Source organism: Muscardinus avellanarius, assembly GCF_963383645.1.
Source record: "Muscardinus avellanarius genome assembly, chromosome: 1".
In the NCBI taxonomy this organism is placed as follows: Eukaryota; Metazoa; Chordata; class Mammalia; order Rodentia; family Gliridae; genus Muscardinus; species Muscardinus avellanarius.
In genome coordinates, this window is record NC_137786.1 from 105125773 (window position 1) to 105140939 (window position 15167).

Sequence of the window (15167 nt, forward strand, 5' to 3'; positions counted from 1 at the left end):
GATTTGTCTCGCGCTTTCCGCTGCAGGCCCCGCATCCCAGAAGGTACCAATGTGTTCAGCCAGCTGCTCATCATTTAAAGCTCATGGAACATTGGGACTTTTTACATATTGGTTTCTGGTCTATCAGCTGGTAGAAATATGGATCATGAAAAAAGAAAGCTTATATTATTTCCTCATTCAGGAAGTATTTGTCTCTGCTCTTGCGGAGCTTATACTATTTTAAAAAATTTTAACTAAATTTATTTTTAACTGATGCATAGAAACATAAACAGGATACACATTAACAGGGAAATATATGATGTTTCAATACAAAATGTGTGTGTGTGTGTGTGTGTGTGTGTGTGTGTGTGTGTGCACGTGCGTGTGTATTGAGTAACGTGGAACTTATATTATGGAAAGAAACTGACAAAAACAGCAATTAGACAAAGGTGAAAATAAGTCCTATGAAGAAATAAGAGTGAAAGGATAGAGAATAAGGGAAAAGTGGCTGGTTCCCACAGCTAGAACACAGACGGCCTCTCTAAAGAGGTCACCTTTCAGGAGAAATCTGAACACAGGGAGGGCAGGAGGCATGTCAGGAGTTGGCAAATGAGTTTGGCTGACAGAAGGACCAGCATATGCAAAGGCCCTGAGGTGGCGGAAATGAACTCCTTGTGTTCTAGGAATATTAGAAAGGAGAACTGTGACTGATTGGATGGGGGGAGGCCTGGGGGAGAGTGGTCAGATAGGCTGGGACTACACCATGTGAAATCAGGAGATAAGGTTATGTTCTAGGTGCTATGAGAAGTCAGTGGAGGGTGATGACCACGGGAGTTACATGAGCCAATGTATATTTTTAAAAGATGATTCTGGTTGCTGGTGAAGGATAAACAATAGGAGGTAAAGCTAGAAACAGCCAGAGGCTACTGTAGCAGTCCAGGAAAAGGTGATGGTGGCTTGGGTCATGGTATGGGTAATGGGTATAAGGAGAAGTATTTACATTGGGGTTGTTTTCATTGTTTTTGTTGTTGTTTATTTGTTTTTTTGTTTGTTTTGATATCGGCAATTGAACCCAGTGGTTCAACCTCTGAGCTATACTCCTAGCCCTTTAATTTTTTTTTATTTTGAAAAACATGCTCATTACATGGCTGAGGGTCTTGTTAAGTTGCTGAGGCTGGCCTTGAACCTGCAGTTCTCCTTTTTCAGCCTCTCTTGTAATGGGATTACAGGTGTGCACCACCAAACCTGGCCACGAATATTTTTTAAGTTGTTATTACTGATAGGACTGGACAATGGATTGATGTGGGGTGTGTGGTGGATATGGACATGAAAGGAAGTAAGGAGTCAGGGAGGGCTTTATTGGAACAGGACATCTTGGTAGAATATGGTGCCCTATCATCCCACCTTATAGCCAGTTTGAATGTAGTATGTTGCCTGGGACACATTAGAACATTAACTCTCAATCATGTTATTTGTGTATCACATTCATGTTTAATTTTTACATATAGGTATATCAATTTTATTATGATTCACTTACTATTTTTTTTTTTTTTGGTGGTACTGGGGTTCCTGGAAACCCATCTACCTCCGGGCTACACTCCCAGACCTATTTTATATTTTTATTTTTGGAAACAGGGCCTCTTAAGCCAGCGAGGCTGGCTTTGAACCTGCGTGATCCTCCTGTTTCTGCCTCCCAAGCCCGGGGATTACAAGCGTGCGCCGCCACACCCGGCTTCACGGACCTATTTTATATTTTATTATTTGGAAACAGGTCTCACTAAGTTGCTGAGAGCCTCACTAAGTAGCTGAGGCTGGCTTCAAACCTGTGCAATCCTCCTGTCTCAGCCTTCCAAGCGTGGGGATTACAAGCATGCGCCACCATGCCCGGCTACCTCTCTATTTTTAAAAAGGCAGATTACCATATGATGAGTGGTAAGTCAGTATATTTCTACTATTTATTAAGATAAGTATCTAACAATTAGAAATGTTTGTGAACCACTTGGAAGCAATTCACGTACCAGCAACTCAGCCAACATTACGTATTCAGATACATACCATTGGCTAGTCATTGGTATTCAGTGGGAAGTGAGTAGAACAGGTAAGGTAGTGATAGTCGACTAAGTCAATGATCACTTTGTTTGTTTTGGGTGATAAGGATTTGAACTGCTTGGTGTACACTGCAGTGTTTTTCCAAGTGTGTTCTCACACCTACTGAAGCGGCACCTCTGGGAGAAGACCCAGGAATCTCACTGCATCTAGTACACCTCTGCTTCTTTTATTCATTGGTCTTGATAACTGCTATTAGAACGCCAAGGACAGGATCAGAAAAGCTTATCTCCAGGCCCCGATTCCTTTCTGACTGACATGTGAACTTCAGAAAGTGGAGTTGAGGAGAATGAACTCCAGGGTTAGACTGAGTTAGAATCCCGGTTCCCCAACTCACTAACACCGTGATCTTATATAGAAGTTTCTTGATCAGATTAAGCCTGGGTTTCCTGTCTGCAAAATAAGTATGATGCTGACGATGGTAAAGAGATGATGTTTTTAAGTGCATAGCCCGGAGCAGAGTAGTCAATCTTGTGTTAGTCGCTGTTATCACTACGGTTACCACGTAATGTCATGAGCCTGGCTTTTCTCATCGTAAAAACTTAGCAGAAATGTTGGGAAAATCAAATAAGCGAGTTTATTGATTTATTTTATGAACTGTAATCTATTATCCTTCATTATGCTCATTAGTGTGAAAATACAGCAAGAAGTTATTAGCAAGAAGAGTAGCAGCTTTATCCCATGGGATTGTAAGGATAGCAGGAACTTGGGTGTGAAAATCATTTCATCAACTGGGATGTTTGATTCAAATATTAAGCTGTGGAAGCATCCTAATATTGGTAATACTGGAGGTGACCATTTATTGAATACCAAATAAGCCGCGGCTGCTGACATTTTATTTGGCCCTCATGGCCTCTCGGTGAGGTGTCCCCACTGCAGTGAGGTAGGTGAATCTCAGCAGGATGAATCACCTCACTTGGGTCATCTCAGCCAGAGGTGCAGGGAGAGGGCTCTAACCTAGGCCGCCTACTTGAGATTGGACCATGCGCTTTCTGCTACATGCCAGCCAGAGAGCAGAGTACATGCTAGTCTAGGGCCCTGATCTTGGATTAACATTTGGCTGTGGGTAATTCCCAAAGCAGAGAAGTTACATTTGGATGGTTGAGAATCAATTTGCCAGCCCTGGGCTCCCAGAAGATTCTCATGGCAATCTATCAGAACAGGGAGGATTTTCCAGGGGCCAAAGCTCAGGGAACCCTGGCAAGCACGGGCTTCACATGATGAGGAGAAAGGATGTGACCTCTCTCTGTGAGCAAATGAGAAGTCTGTTCTGCAGGTGGCTTTGTATTCAGCTCAATGTGTTTTCCTTCATGGTTTGTAATGGTGCTAAAATTGATTAAATTCAGAATTAGCAAGCAGGCCAACTTCTAAAGGGCAAGTCCCATTGGGAAATTGAGTAAATTTCTGTGGTGAGACTATTAGCCTGGATCTTCTCATAAAATGGTGGTGCCCACAGCAAATCCAGGCCATCCTGCATCCATCCATGTTAACAGTGGGCCAGCAACTGCCTTTATCTCTCAGGCCCTTTGTGGGTGTTTCTGTTTTTGTTTTGTTTTGTTTTCTGGGGATGCTGGAGATGGAATTGAGGGGTGTTCTACCTCCAAGATACACCGTGAGCTTCTTTTATTTTTTTATTTTGAAATAGGGACTTACTGAGCCTGGTCTGTAACCTGTGATCCTCCTGTCTGACTTCAAGTACTGGAGTTAGAGGCGTGAGCCACCATGCTTGGCTTCAGGCCTCTTGTTTTTATGGAAACTTCTAGCACATCCAGTGCATTTCATTCCTCTTACACCAAAAGAAAGTCGAATTTTTGTTTGTTTTGGTTGTTAGTTTTTAATCAAAGGAAAATTGAAGACGTTTTCTGAGGACAAAATATCAGACTGGGAAACCCCTGTTGAATACCACCTATAAGGAAGTGGTACTTCTTTATTTTTCCTTTTTATTTTCATGTGTATATGGGGGCATACTGAGATTAAACCCAAGGATATTCTATCTCTAGGATATACCCCCAGTCCTTTTTTTTTTTTTTTTTTTTTGGTGATACTGGGGATGGAACCCAGGAGCATCTACCTCTGAGCTACACCCCCAGTCCTATTTTTTTTAATTCTTTATTTTGAAACAGAGTCTCACTAAGTTGCAGAGGGCCTCACTGAGTAGCTGAGGCTGACCGGCGATCCTCCTGTCTCATCTTCCCAAGTACCGGGATTACAAGCGTGTGCCACCACACCCAGCTCCCTCAGTCTTTGTTGTTGTTGTTGTTGTTGTTGTTGTTGTTGTTTTGTTTTGTTTTGTTTTGTTTTGTTTTGAAACAGGGTCTCACAAGGTGCTGAGAGTCAAAGTTGCAGAAGGTGATCTTGAAACTGTAACCCTCCTGACTCAACCTCCTAAGTACTGGTATTACAGGCATGCGCCACCAAGCCCTGCAAGTCATAATTCTTTTTAATGCATGTTGAGACTAATGTAGTGGATCAGCTCCTCTTCTTTGGAAAAGGGAGTATTTCCTGAAGGTTTGGTTAGAATTCCCAGGATGCATGTAAGAGATGCCTTTGCTGTGTGTCACAGGTTACATGTCCATCATTTGACTGGCAGTATGGAAAGGTTCCTTCTGTTCCGAATCTTGCCTTCTTGCTTGGTTTCTGAGTACCAAGGATTGGAGGTGAGCAATATCGGGTCAGTGACTTTTCCCAAAAAGGCCCTTGGGCGAGAGAGTCAGGTCCCTGGGCAGCACAGAACTCCAGAGTGGCTGCTCTTGCTTTCTGCTGCTTTCCTGATTCTCAGGCCTGTTTAACTATTTACATGGCCTACTTAGTTCCTGACTTAGGCCACATCCAGCTCGGTGATGACGATATTTTGATGGGCAAGCAAATAATTTCTGAGCGAGTCCAGGAAAACCTAAACTTGGTTTGGTCTCCATTTCATGTTTTGGCCTGCACAGCTTTTGTTTTTCCTTTCTCTTAGACTCATTTGTGGGGCTGTACTTCTAGGTGGTAATATCTCTTTGTATTGATACAGGAAGGAAGGAAGTGGTTAGATCAGGCCATTCATTTCTTTATTTAACCTTTATACACACACACACACACACACACACACACACACACACACACATACACACACACACACACACAAAGTCCAAAGCTTAAATAACTCCTCTGGTCTCATAGAATTTGTATCAGTTGGAATTTTGGAACTTAAAGATCGTTTTGAGTACATCACACTGCCCCTCCACTTCTCCTGCCATTCAGTTTACCTTGTCTGTGAACTGAAGTGAAAAATTCCCCTCTCTCTTCCCAGCACTGCAGTACACAGTGAGAGAGAGACCACAGTGAATGGAGTAAGTAAGTAAAATTTATATTGACTGTTGCCTTCAGAATTGCATATTCCAGTTTAATAGACATTTTATTTTTCGTAGGATCACAGAACTAAGTATAAACTTGCAGTCACACTGGCTACATACTCTGGGAGAGGTTAATAGTGCTTCTGCTTCCAAGTGCACGGCGGGGGTATTAACCTAGGTGGAGAGGTCAAGGGAGGATTGTTTTGAGGAGAGCTCTCTGTTGCTTGGACCAAGAAACTCAGGTGAGAGCCATGCTGGGAGGGAAAGTACAGCCAGTTGAATGCTCAGAAACAATACTGATGTGGCTGGGTGCTGAGAGCTCAGGGGAGTGGTGCTGGAAAAAGCTGGGACCAGCCATGTGCGTTCTTCCCGAGCACAGTGGGGAATGCCATTGACTGATGGATTGAAAGCAGGGAGGTAGGGTGGCCTAACTATTAAGATCATGGGGACTGCATGGAGGACAGCTAGGATGGCACAGCAGGAAGTGTGCAGAGACCAGCTTGGTTACTCTGCCATCATCCTAGCAACAGATGACGAGGCCAGTGAGAATGGGGTGTGATGAGGGCTCGACAAAGTTGAGATACATTCAAGGAGAAAATAGAGGAACTTGGTAATAACTTGGGTGGGAATGGTGAGAAAGCGTGCGGTAGGGCGGCACTCATGATTTTATTACATTTGTCAGCCCCACTTCCACACTTCACTGCTTAAAGGTGAGAAGAGTCAGGGACAGTATCTATCTCAGGTGAGGTACCAGAAGCTGCAGAGCATGACAGTAACCTTTTTGTTGTCACAGGATGGCAGTGGTAGTATTGCTAAAACCCAGGTCTTTCTACCTGGTCCATAGCCTCTTTTTAGACAAAAAAAAAAAGAGTTTGAACCTTACTGTGTGTCATTCTTTTTAGCCCTTTGCAGTAAAATGGGCAGTCTCTAGATTTCACCCCTCCTCATGAAGCTATCCTAGCATGCTAGTCCAACCCAGACTGTGTGTCAGGCCTCCCCACACATTCCAAAGTGGATTTTCACCTCTCCTCATTTCCCATGTTCTCCACAGAGTGTTGACAAAATGGTTTGTGTGGCTCTGGCCATTTCCTTCCTCTAAAAGGAGAAGCCGACGTATCACTTCTACCATTGGAAGTTGGGAAAGGCCTGTTGCTACCGTGGGAGGTCAGCCTGGGTCTCCCCTGGGCACTCTGCCAACATTTGTCATGACAGTTTGGGCAGCCAGTGTGTAGACCTGGGCAGGGAGGAGCCTGAGGGAAGAGGGGAAGCCAGTTCAAGTCAGAACTACAAGACAGAGAAGCCCGGCCTCGGAGCCTTGGATCCTGCAGCGACGCATTGCAAGTCAAATTAAGGGAATAATGCAAGCCTAGTAGATATTTAATGAGAGATTATTTCTGGAGATTATAAGGATACAGAAATTGCAAATAAATCCCTGACCTTTTCTGAGGCTTGGCTCAATGAAAGAGCTGAATCACCTGCTTGAGGGGATTAAGGACAGCCGCTTCCATCTGGCGGGCCACTTTCTCTGTCATTGCAGACTTCTTGGTGGTGACTGTATTCTAAACCTTTTAGTGGGAATTTGCTTTTCAGACTCGGAGATCTCAATTTACAGATTATGTTCCCACTGGGCAACGATTGGGACTAATGATCTGGTTATGTGTGCACTGTAGTCCCTGTCATCTTAGTGGTACTCAGTCTATGTTGAACAATAAAGTAGTTGTTAATTATTAGTAGCCCAATCATGTGTGTGTGTGTGTGTGTGTGAAAGCAAAGAGGCAGAGAGACAAAGACAGAGATGGGGAAGTACCAGGGCAGTGTGGGCTAGGTAAAAGTAATTTGTACCACATCCAGTTTAGAGATTTATAGCAATGGTCGCTAAACTGTATTTTCTGAGTTCCTTATTGGTAGAACCTGTGTTTGATGATGCCTTCATATTTTAACATGCTTTTCTCTATTTATAAAACTTTGTCATTGTTGTATAACTTTAATATATTAGAGTCTAGCAGAGAGTTACCTTGAACCCTCAGTGTTTGCAATATGCAAATGTTCTATACACTTAAACTCAGACAAATAAAATATACTGATAAATATTGTAATACATGTGTAAAGTGTGTAAGGTCTTTATGTGTAAAGTCTATGTAAAGGGGGCTTGTGGATTTATTAAAAATTTGAGAAACTCTAATGTTGGGAAAACCAAAGCAGAGATTGTATGTAGGAGTTTTTTATTTCCAAAAGCAGTAATCATAGTTCATGTAAGTGAGTAGAACTTTTTTTTTAAATATATTTGGAAGGTCTAGTTTTATTTTTCTCCACTAGATAATACCTGCCTAAAAAGTGTCCTACTTCCTATAGTGCCACAAAGGTCCAGGGACCAATTAGCCTCTCTCGGGTTATGCCTACTTAGTGTTTCTGTCTTCTAGTTGGGTGGATGCACATCTTCTGACCCTGGGGCTGTCTGTGTAATTTGCCAAGTTCTTTTCAATTTTCCCAAACTTTTATCCAGTGTTTGTGGGGTAAGGAAATAGCCTTGGTCCAGGACAAAGTTCACCGATGCCTAGAATAAGACTGTTCATAAAACTACTCTTAAAACATCTAAGTTTAGAATCGGTCTCGGCAGCACCTCAGAGCATTGTGCAAAATAGTGGTTCTTTCCCAAACTTCTTTGATGGTCATCTCTGTGAAAAGATTCTTTGAAACATCCTTAAAAAGAAGAACTAAAAGTCTTCAACTGACTATTGAACCAGTTATAAACATTTTGGAACCTCCTTAAGCACAGAAAGCAATTCCCTTTCTGACAAATACTTTCCAGTAAGCTGTACTCTGACTACTGTATAAAGGAATGAAAATCCTCCCCTGCACATAAAAAGATGCCCAATATAATTAGTCATCAGGGAAATGCAAATCAAAACCACAGTGAGATACCTCTTGACACCCACTAGGATGGCTATAATAAAAAAGACAATAATGCATGTTGGCGAGTATATGGAGAAATGGGAACCCTCATCCATTGCTGGTGGGAATGTAAAAAGGTGCTGCTACTTTAGAAACAATTTAGCAGTTCCTTGCATAAACATGGAGTTATCTTATAATCCAGCAATTCTTTTTTATTGTTTTTTTGTTTGGGTTTTTTTTTTTTTTTTGGTACTAGGGAATTAACTCTGGGGCATTCTGCCTCTGAGGTATATCCTGAGCCCTTTTTATTTTTTATTTTGAAACAGGGTCTCACTAAGTCATGGAGGGCCTCTCTAAGTTACCAAGGCTGGCTATGAACCTGTGATCCTCCTTTCTCAGCCTCCCTAGTAACAGGATTACAGGCATGTGGCACCACGCTGAGCTGTGACCCAGCAGTTCTACTCTTAAGTACGTATGTGAGAGAGATCAAGATATATGTTCACAGGAATTTGAACACAGATATTCATAGTAGCATTATTCATAATAGCCAAAAAGTAGAAATGGCCCAAATGTCTGACAGCTGATGAATGGATAAATAAAATATGATAATACAATGGAACACATTTCAACCTTACAAAGTGATGACATACTGATACTATAGCAAGGATAAACATAATATTAAAATTGAAAGCATAATATTAAACAAAACAGCTAGACATAAACACCATGCAGTTTACAATTTCATCTACCATACACAGAATAGGTAGTATACAGAAGTATACATAATAGGCAAATCCATAGAGGAGGAATGTATATTACTGGTTGCCAGCAATGGGGGAAGGAAAAATGGAGAGTGACTGCTGATGTCTGTGGTTGTGGTTTTGTGTGTTTTTATAGGGAAAAAAAATCTAGTGAGTTAAATAGTGGTGATTAATACAAACTTTGTAAACATAGGAGGAACTACTGATTTGTACACTTAAAATGATAAGTGGTTTTTATAGTGTTTGAATTATATCTTAATAATATCTATTTTATAACCAAAACTTCTCCCTTGGATCCCAACATATATTTAGCCTGTGTATTATAGGCTGTTCCTACTTTTAATGCATGAGTTAATTGAGTTTTATTGGGAAGAATTTTCTCAATCTGACTTGAAGCTTCCAATCAGAAAGCTTGAGGCATTGCTATTGGCAGAGTAAATGCCTGTTTATACTAGAAAAGGACAGGGATCGAGTTAGTAGGCTCCTTCCTGTGTTAAGGGACTAAGAAGAATGGTTTGTAGAGCAGTTAACTTCAAGGGGAAAGAACATGGTTTTCTTGCTTCTTTTCTGGCACTTTACTCCTTACCCTAGAGGCAGAATGTGTCTATAATAAATAACACTGAACAGTGGGTATGATGGAAGTATGGGACCTGTTTGGCTTTGGGAAAGGAAGTTTGGGGAAATTAGTATTCTAGTTTTACTTAGGATATTCTCAGTGTAATTTTTTCCCAATTTTGTTTTTTGTTTGTTCATTTCGTTTTGGTTTTGGTATTGGAAGTTGAACTCAGGACCATTCTACCTCTGAACTACATCCACTGCCCTATTTTTTATTTTGAAACAGTCTCACTGAGTTGCTAAGGGACCTCACTAAATTGCCGAGGCTATCTTCAAACCTGCAATCCTCCTGTTTCAGCCTCCCAAGTACTGGGATTATAGGTGTGCACTACCATACCTGGCTTTAAAATTTTTTTCCCAGTTTTTCTCTTCATTAGATCAAGTTTATCTGACATCATCCTGTTGCAGCCCCCCAAGCACTGGCACTATAGACCTGATTGGGTTCTGCTCAGTTCTCACATAGGACAAGTTTAGGTCTTACCTAGATGAATACAAATCATTTATAGAAAATCACCTTCCTACCCGACCACTTCTATCTTCGGTCTGAGCAGTAAGCTGTAGAATGCCTTGTGCTGATAGTCCATGGAGGTCAGAGATGAGCCCGTTCTTAACGATGACCACACACATTGTATCACTGGGGAACTGAAGCGTGGAGGTGAGTTTGGATTTCCAACCTCTGATGCCAGGTTAAAAACCGGTTTTCTGCAGTGGAGAAAGTTGCTGATGTGGATCATTCATTTTCTGAGTGGCATTAGAGGGCTTGAAGCAGATGGAGAACATGTTACCGCTGCTGAGTCCCCACGTGGAGGGGGTTCTGCTGCCTGGGTGCTTCTTCACATAGCATCTTGTTCTTGGCTGTTTTAATTTTTCTTCTTTCCTTTTTCCCCTAAGTTGTCTGAACAGAATTTTACTTTAACTCAGGTCAACTTTCAAGGCAGTTTGGTGAAGTTCTGAAGCAACCTAGGGCTAGGGTTAATTTATCAATTTTGGTCAAGATATTTAAGCTTTACCAAGCTTTGGTTTCTTCATCTGTAATATGGGGCTAATGAAAGTCTTATCCTGTAAGACTTGCTAAGATTAAATGAGATAATCTATGTAAAGCACTTGTGCACTGTTCATAGAGCATTTAAGTTCTGCTTTTTGAGGAAGACTGCAAGTAGTCCTACAGCTCCCATTTAAAGGTGCCTGTACTGGGCAACATTTTCATAGCTATAATTTAAAGACCTGAACATGTAACTTAGAGAAAGGAATGTTTATTTGATGACAGTTTTCCTTGGAGATAATTGGGGTTCAGTCCATGTGAAGCCGAGGACCACGTATCTCAAGGCATGGTCCTGATAGGAAGTGAAAAGAGGGAGATCACAAGCTTTACTCTCACGTCATGGAGGCGGAAGCGAGCGAGCGAGCGAGGGAGCGAGAGAGAGAGAGAGAGAGAGAGAGAGAGGGAGAGAGAGAGAGAGAGGAGAGAGAGAGAGAGAGAGGACATATAAACATATATAATCCCCAAGGAACCATATATGATCCCAAGGCTGCAGCCCCAGGGACCCACTCCTCCAGCCACACCTTCCAGGCCTGAGCCACCACCCAGATAAACCCATTGCAGTAGATTTATCCACTTTTGAGATTATAACCAAGCCCCACTTTCAACATCGCCAACCCATTTCTATTAAGGTGAAGGGACACCCCAAACCCAAACCTATTCTCTGTGCTAATATTTTCAGCTATAAATTAATAATGTTGCCGGTTACAATCGCTTGAGGTTACTCAATGAGAACTAAGTAAAAAAATGTATGCTAAGCACTGAGCGCTTGCCTGGCATATGGTAAGGTCTCGGTTGTTGCCAACTAATTTTGTCTTTTTTTTCATTTTACTTTTTCTCATTCCTGTGGGAAAAATGAAAAGGACGCATGACCACACCATGTGATTGATTGACTGTGGGCTGGCCCGGTCTCACAGAGCTTGCTTTGCGAGACCCCAGCTTGACTGCCCTCTTCTTGCTCTTTCAGCTGCGCAGTTGGACAGCATCGGCTTCAGCATAATCAGGAAATGCATCCATGCTGTGGAAACCAGAGGTAAAGTAGTCTAACAGATGGCATTGTTCTCATGGAAGGTCACACATCTGGAGAGGCAGCAGACCTGCTACCTGCTGTTTCCTGTGATTTTAAGTGACTCATTAACTCCCCAGTGCCATTGTGCTGTGTTTCCACAAGTCACTTTACTGTGAAGCAGGGATTCTCAACCCATTTTGCGTCATCAACTTCGTTAGAAGATCGGAAGAATGCTTTACATATATATATAAATTGTAGGTGGGTGTGGTAACGCATGCTTGTAATCCCAGCACTTGGGAGGCTGAGACAGGAGGATCATGGTTCGAGGACAACCTCAGCTACTACTTAGTGAGGCCCTTTACAACTCAGTGAGACCCTGTTTCAAAATAAAGAATAAAAAATAAGGCTGGCCTATAGCTCGGAGGTAGAATGCCCCTGGGTTCCATTCCCAGTACTGCCAAAAAAAAAAAAAAAAAAAAAAAGAAAAGAAAAGAAAAGAAATATATATAAATTTTTTGGCTTATAGAAGCCAGTTACTAAACAGTTATTAAAATACTTAAAAAAAAATCCAGGCATGGTAGCACACATCTGGAATACCAGTACTTGGGAGACTGAAAGGAGAATCGTAGGTTTGAGAATAGACTCAGCAATGTAATGAGGCTCTCAGCTACCTAGCAAGATTTTGTTTCAAAATAAAAAAAAGGGCTGGAGATGTAGCTCAGAGGTAAAATGCCCCTGGGTTTAATCCTCAGACAAAAAACAAACAAACACCTTAAAAACATAGTTTATAGAATATTTCTTTGTTAATTTTTTTTCACGTTATATTGGTGGTTCTGATGAGTGGCATTATCTGGAATTAGTGTTATCTAAGATGTCTGTAATAGTTGTTAAAGCTTATTCAAATATCTGATTATGTCCAAGTTGCAGGTACTACAGATGACTGCTGTCATTTGCTGCCTACATTCATAATAGAAAGACATGTGTAATATTAGTTACACCTTAGTAAAAATTAAAATGTCATTATTATCCTCTTTATTTCTTAGACCCTAATTTTTTTCTAGTGAATGTCTTATAATTTGTAGACCTCAGCGACCTAATAAGACCTTGTTTCAAAATAAAAATAATGCTAGAGGAAATAGCTCAGAGGTAGAATGGCCCCGGGTTTAATTCCTAGCACCTATAAAAGTAAAAAAAAATAGAATCCATGGACCCTCGATTAAGGATAATCCCTGATCTGGAGAACTCATCCCAGGATCCATCCAGGTAGAGAGAAGGTCAAGCCCATGTTGTACATCTTTCCTGGGCCCATTGGAGTAGGACATTGCTATCAGAGGGGCTGGCCCTTGGCTGTAACTTCTCTCCTCTTTTTGGAGACTACCACAGGAGAGCCATCCATCCTGGCAGTTTGGAGCTCTGAGTTCAGGGGCCTCTGGTGCTCTGAGAGAAGCTATTAACCATATTTTCACTGGATGTGATTTGAATCATTGTTAGAGATATGAATCTTGTTTATTCTAAGCCTCTGTACCCACCAGCCCCTTTTTGTTTGAAAGAGATTCTGTCTTTTAAAGCAGAAACTTAACTATACATCACGAAAAATACAGTGGAAATATGCTTTTTGACACCTATACTTTTCTTAGTTATATACATTAAGTAAAAAATACAAGTTGCAATACAAGTCCAGTCTGCGCCCATTCTGGGAGTGGTGAGGTGGTACGTCATATTGCCCAGGTGTCAGTGTGTTCTCAGTGGCTCTCTGCTGACTTTTACCCATCTTCCTCTGATTTGTCTATTTGCCTTAAGTTTAATTTCTAAATACTTTTGAAATTTATATAGTTAGGATAACTTTTCAATAGGTGTCTAGATTTTTTTTTTCAGCTGGGCACAATCATGCACATCTATAATCCCAGGTACTCAGGAGGCTGAGGCAGGAGGATTACAAGTTTGAAGCCATGCTGGACAACTTAGTGAGACCCTGTCTCAAAATAAAACATAATAAAGGCTGGGGATGTAGCTCAGTTGTAGAGTGTCCCTGTGTCCAATCCCTAGCACCCCCCAAAAAGTTTCATTTAATAGAAAAGAATGACAAGATATATAGTATTAACAAAAGTCAAAAAATAAAAATGGAGCCACATGTAGTTCCCAAAGAACCCTTCTCCCATTGAGGCCGATATTCTTGCCTAAGGTGGGGCACCTGTTTGTCTCAGATTTCAGCAGTCAAAACACAGAGAGAAACCTAATCATTTAAACTGATCACAGTACCTGTGATAAATGGAAACCAGTACCTCAAAAGGACAGCTTTTTTCCCGATATAAAGCTATAAAACGTACTCAATAAGTAGTAGAAGAGTCATGTATTGGTTGTCCCCTTCTCTGTCTAAAATGAGAATGAAAGTCACATTTTAACATCTAAGAAAATTTTCATTTAGTACAGAGAAGAAATAAGGATATTGTGTGTTAAATGCCCCTGTAAGTTAAATAGTTGAAGGACATGAGTCTATGTGGATCTTTCCCTATGATGGTGTATTTGTATACAAACATATCTAGTGATCAGAGATGAATAGACATCCCATATTCTCTGGAATTCATCAGTACTTTTCCAGTAGGAGCTGGGGTTAAATAAAGTCTTAGGAAAGCATTAGGATAAAAGAAGTAGAGTGCCTTCAGAACTTTCAAGTCTTCAATTTATTACTGAATAAATTCTCTGCCACTGAGTAACTTGGGACCCATCCTTCATTTTTGACTGGGGCTTTCTAGCTCATGAATCATGATGGATATGATTTTATAGGTTCCTTTCAGCTGTAAAATCCTATTGGTCCAGAGGTCTTCTTATGCATTAGTTCTACTTCTACATTGGTCTTGTTGAAGATACTGCAGAATCAGCCCTTTCCTGAATACAAATTTGTTAAGTGCAAAACTACTATATCCAAATGTGCAGTATTTTTTAGGAAAAAGTTAATTTTGGATATTGTTAATTTATATAAAGAAAACAGTATGGAAATGACCAGGAGTATTGGCCCTGGGGTGCCCTAGGCCTAAGAGGCAGCATTTGAGCTGAGACTGAGTGATGGGAGGACCTGGGGTAGGAACCAGCCAGGTGGGGCAGAGGCTGTGAGGTGCCAAGGCTGGCCTGTCAGCTTGCATGCAGATGGTTGGTGAGCCATTGAAGATATCGAAGACCACCCGAGGAGCTATGATTATGGTCTGTGTGCAATGGAAATCCAGTTGCAGGTTTCAAGAGGAGCAACGGGAGCTGACTAATGCTTTGGGAACTTAATGGTTAACTTAATATGGTTAGAGAATATGCATCAGCACAGAAAGATGGAAGCAGGAGACCAGTTACATGAGAGGAGTCGGATAATGGGTCTAGAACTAACAGGAGAAAACTCATTTCAAGTCACTTGGCTTAAATTGCCCTCTTTTGTAAATGGTACG

The 15167-nt window shown here is 41.3% G+C and overlaps 1 protein-coding gene across 3 annotated transcripts in view; it reads left to right on the top strand.

Annotated features, from left to right (window-relative positions):
- ARHGAP26 (Rho GTPase activating protein 26) overlaps nt 1-15167 on the top strand; it is a gene marked incomplete at both ends in the record, with an annotated part of 441415 nt that overhangs the window by 248710 nt on the left and 177538 nt on the right. For all 3 annotated transcript variants that reach the window (XM_080697772.1, XM_080697773.1, XM_080697774.1), the window contains one exon: nt 11695-11760. In XM_080697772.1, the coding sequence (XP_080553898.1) occupies nt 11695-11760 (66 nt within the window). The remainder of the gene's footprint in view (nt 1-11694; nt 11761-15167) is intronic.